This window comes from Condylura cristata, unplaced genomic scaffold (assembly GCF_000260355.1).
Source record: "Condylura cristata isolate star-nosed mole 26May11 unplaced genomic scaffold, ConCri1.0 scaffold00004, whole genome shotgun sequence".
Taxonomy (NCBI): domain Eukaryota; kingdom Metazoa; phylum Chordata; class Mammalia; order Eulipotyphla; family Talpidae; genus Condylura; species Condylura cristata.
The window spans coordinates 67,050,022-67,054,455 of NW_004567105.1; the positions used below are offsets into that span (position 1 = coordinate 67,050,022).

The window sequence follows — 4,434 nt, forward strand, 5'->3', positions numbered from 1 at the left end:
CCGCGGCAGCCAATCCGCCGCCTGCAGGCGCCCACGGCTCGCACAGGTTCCGGGTCGGAAAGTGAAGAACGACCCGGTACCAAGGGGACTGCCTCGCCGCGCCGACCGCAGCCCTGCGGCCCTGGCACACACCCGGGAGCACCGCGGCCCCTCAGCTCGGTGCTGACGCCGGGCCCTGCGCCGGTTCCATCTGCGCCCCGGGTCTTCTCGGCCGGTGGCGCGGGGGTGCAACTCGGAGCGCGGTTGCTTAGCGCCCGCACAGCGATCCCCGGCACCCCCAAGGCGCGGCAGTCCCGCCCATGCCCACCAGACACCACTTGCCTGCCCCAAGATTGGCTGCAACTCCGGCCCTCCCTCGCTGCCCTCAGTCGCGCCCCATCTCTCTCGCCACGTCCCCAACCCGTTTTGTGGCGCATCCCGGGCGCGGAAAAGACTCCCCTCGGGCTACAAACTCCCAAGTGTCCCTCCCCACTCAGTGGCCCAGGAAGCCTCGCCGTCCCTGCCCATACGTTTACCATGAGCGTTTCCATCCTGTCCCCGACATCTTGGGGTTGCAGCAGCGTCGGGTGTGACTTCTGGATCATTGGAGAGGAGACCTGCGAGGACCTGGCTGGGGGCCGTTGGTGGGAGCAAGGCTCGGACCCGGCAACCTCGGAGGAGACGACGGGGCGCCAACCGACGGCCACGCGTCCTAAGTCAGGAGGTCTCGGCCGCCGGGGCCGTCCCGGGTGGGCACCTGCACGCCCTGCACGCCTCGGGGCAGCGCGCCCACCGCCCGCGCGTGGTTCCGGGACGCCGTAAGGTCCCGCAACTGAGGACGACTCGCCGCTCTTCACTCGCTCCGCAGACACCGCGGCTCATTTGTCTGGCCCATTCTGTCCAGCGGCAGCCTCAGGACCTGAGATTTGGCCGGCGAACTCGTGGGTGGAGAAAGGAGGAACTAGGTGGACCTTGGGATTTAGCTTCCGGGTTGGCGGCGAGTCACGCGCCGGTGAGCGTGTGCTCTGTAGCGCCACCTCGTGCCCGCGCCCTGAACTGCGGGAGCCCCTGTTGCCCTGAGCCCGGAATGCCGGGCCGATTTGCCCAGGTCTCCTTGCTAGTTATTCACAGTCCAGGCTTGCCCTGCCCAGTAGGGGTAGCCAGTGGCCTCGGTGCCTTTCCCGCACTTGACATGTGGCTAGTGTGACTGAAGAGCTGAAATGTTCCTTTTGTTTTAGTTAATTTATATTAATAATAGAAGCAGTGTGGAATATTTTTCCAATAAACACAGCTCTTGACAAACTCTTGTTTTCCTTTAAAATCAAAGACAGGAATTGACACGTGCTGTAAATTAACTGCACACTGGATTTCGAAGACTGGTTGTGATAAAATATCTCTTTAATAATTTTTATATTATCAGATGTTGAAACCATCTTTTGGATAGAATGGATTAGGTGAAATATACGAAGTGATGTTCCCTGTTTACTTTTATAAGATGATTACTAGAACATCTGAAGTTATGTATATGGTTGGTTCCATTTCTCTTGACAGCACCGGTCTAGGATGGTTACGATTATGGTTAGTTTGGCCTCGTACCTGTGTTACAGGGCAGGGAGAGGGGCACCACTGAACCCCCAAACCTGCCTGCTCTAAATAGTTTCTGCCATCTGCCACACCAAGACAAAACATATAAGACTTTAATAAAAAGAAACTTTAATACAGTGAGCATACGATACAGAAGACAAAGAATATAATTTCTAAAACACCTGAAGTTACCTATCCCCTCGTGGGCAAAAGTCAACCCAAACAGGACTGACACAAAACAAGGCCTAAACTCCCGCCACAAGACTAAAGCACCTTCTGGCTGGGATCCAAATAAAAGGATCAGAAACAGCCAGACAAGTCTGGGAGGAGAAGAGCAAAATCAAAATCAGTATAAACACTGCCATAGTCAACCTACCCACGGGTCTCTCACCCACATCTCTTTCAACCAGTCCAGGGCCAAGAACTAAACACGATTTCTTTGCATGGCTCCCTTTGCTCCATGGGGCTTCCTCAGGTCTCCTTCTGGCTCTCCATCCTGCTTTCTTCCTCCTCAGATTCTTTCTCTTCTCGTGTTTTCTCTGCTCAGCTCCACCCTCCTTCTGGGTGGGGCAGGGAACCTGGAACTTCCCCTTTTCCTGGGGACCACCCTGTTATACCTGGGCTCTGTCAAGTGCCTTCTTTTAGGTTTCCAGTTCATTATTCCTGTCTGATTCCAGGGAAAATAATAACATCGCCTGCATTTCTTCTTTTTTCTTTTTTAATGTCTCATTTTCTTTCTTCAGTTTGTTGATTGCTTCTTTTTCTCTTTCATTCATTTCCTTTTTTGCATTCAACTCCTTGATGAATTGCCTCATATCCTTCTCATTTTCTCTTTGTTTGTTTAGCATAATGATTCTGAACTCTCTTTCTGTTAGGCTGAGCAGTTCTTCTGTTTCTTTAGTGCTTTCTGGTGACTGATCTTTTTGTGAATTTTTCCCCTGTGGACTTGCTTGGGTATTTGTTTGTCTTCTTTTCCCTTTTTTTGTGTTTTCTAATACTTTCTATTCGCTGAGACACGGTGTTGCTATTATTGACCGGCATTTTTTTGGGATGTTCTTTCTGGGATGGCCGAGGGACTTCCATACACTTCAGTTGTGGAGGGTATTCTGAATTGTGCTATTTTCCCAATCCCCACTGTGTGTAATTGTGTCTGTTGTCTCAGCCGGTAACAATCAGGGGTCTCTTGTGCTGTTCAGCCTCTTCCAGTAACACACTGGGTCCTTGTTTCTGGAAGGTACCCATTGATCTTTGTAGCCTTCGGATGTCCCAGCTTCCCTCTATGTTTGGGTGTGTGTATGATGTATTAGAAGTGTTTGTAGGTCTCCCTGGAGCTGGGCCTGTGGTTGAGTTGGTGGCTGCCTTTGTTTACTGAAGGAGGAAAGAATGCAGGAGAGGTATCACAAGACTGAGTTACACAAAGGGATGGGGGAAAGGGGCAAATACAGCAGTTGACACAGCCATAAAATCAGGGCACCAAAGCGAGGATGTTTGGGCCCAGGTAAAGACAAGGACATGGAGATGGAGATGAAGCTCACTAGGGAATCTCCGTCCTCTCAACAAACCTGGGCTCATAAGGAGTGAGCCCCTCCCAAAGAGAAGATGTCTATATCTGGACAGTCTATCCACCAGCACGGGGCAGCCGCCCCACTGCCCACCTGGGTCTAAGCAGGTGCTTTTTTCCACCCATTCTCCCTCTGCAGGGCCGCAGCCTCCTGCCTGCCCGTGACCTGTATCATGCCGGTACCCCTCTGCACTGACCACCCTCATGGGAGGCCTCTTCCTAAGACTGCCTGCCTGCAACCATGCAGGTCTCTTTCCCTGCAAGCCTGTCCCTTTCCGGGCAGCTCTTCCTGCCCACTTGCACCTAACCAAGTGTCTTCCCCTCTCCTGTCTCTTTCTAATAAACTTCCTCTTTAAAAATAACTGAGTCTCTTGGGGAATGGGATCAAAAATGGGGGGGAGGGAAAGGGAGGGAAATGCACGGGACTATGGTGGTGGCACACGGGTGATTTGGTGATGGGAAACCCGCGGGGATTACACTCGAGATGGAAAAAAAATGTGCAAAATGATGTAAAAATAAACTTTTGTAATAATTTAAATAAATAAATAAATAAATAAATAAATAAATAAATAAATAAATAACTGAGTCTCTGTCTCATGAAGAATCTCGCTGTGTGCTGCTGAAAGGGAGCTCTGGTGAAACCTTTCCCAGAGTGAATCCAAGAACCCCAAACTCAAGACGACATCATTTACTTTCTAAGTACTGTGACCCTTTCTGGCTCACAAGTCTTCAGGCCTCTGCTGTGGGTGGCGGGATTCCCCCCCCACCCACACACACACACCACATGAGTGCGGGGAAGTGCCAGCAATCCTCCCAGCTGAGCAGGCTGCCAATCCTCCCTCTGAGCTTCCAGGGCTCTGTGTCTACTCCAAACAGTCCCTCCCTGAGCAGTGCCTTCCCACTGCCTGAGGTCCTCTCACAGAGCCCAGCCCTATCTCTTTAACTCCAGGGTTTTTACCTCAGTTTTTGTGGGTAGATGTGGTAAGCAGTTAGACCCCTTAGCAAGTCTCCCCATTTGAGGCCCTTCCTAGGGCCTCTCTATGACGAATGTGCCCATGGAAGATTGTTAAAGTTGTTGCATTTTCCTAGGGTTGGTCCTGTGGTTGAGTCCAGACTAACCGGTTGTTGTTTTTTTTTCCCCCCTCTTTTACCTTCGGGGCTTTGTGAGTCTTGCTGACCACGCTGTAAAAATGGCGCCAAGACCTGACCATGCCCGTGCTCTGTAGCGCCACCTCGTGCCCGCGCCCTGAACTGCGGGAGCCCCTGTTGCCCTGAGCCCGGAATGCCGGGCCGATTTGCCCAGGTCTCCT

General features: G+C 52.1%; 1 protein-coding gene across 1 annotated transcript in view; it reads right to left on the minus strand.

Annotated features, from left to right (window-relative positions):
- The window catches only part of SLC25A38 (solute carrier family 25, member 38), a 13,322-nt gene extending 12,390 nt beyond the window's left edge, over positions 1–932 (minus strand). Inside the window, exon 1 of the mRNA XM_004676291.2 lies at positions 516–932. Coding sequence (XP_004676348.1) covers positions 516–584 — 69 coding nt within the window. The 5' untranslated portion in view covers positions 585–932. The remainder of the gene's footprint in view (positions 1–515) is intronic.
- Between the last annotated feature and the right edge of the window lie 3,502 nt (positions 933–4,434).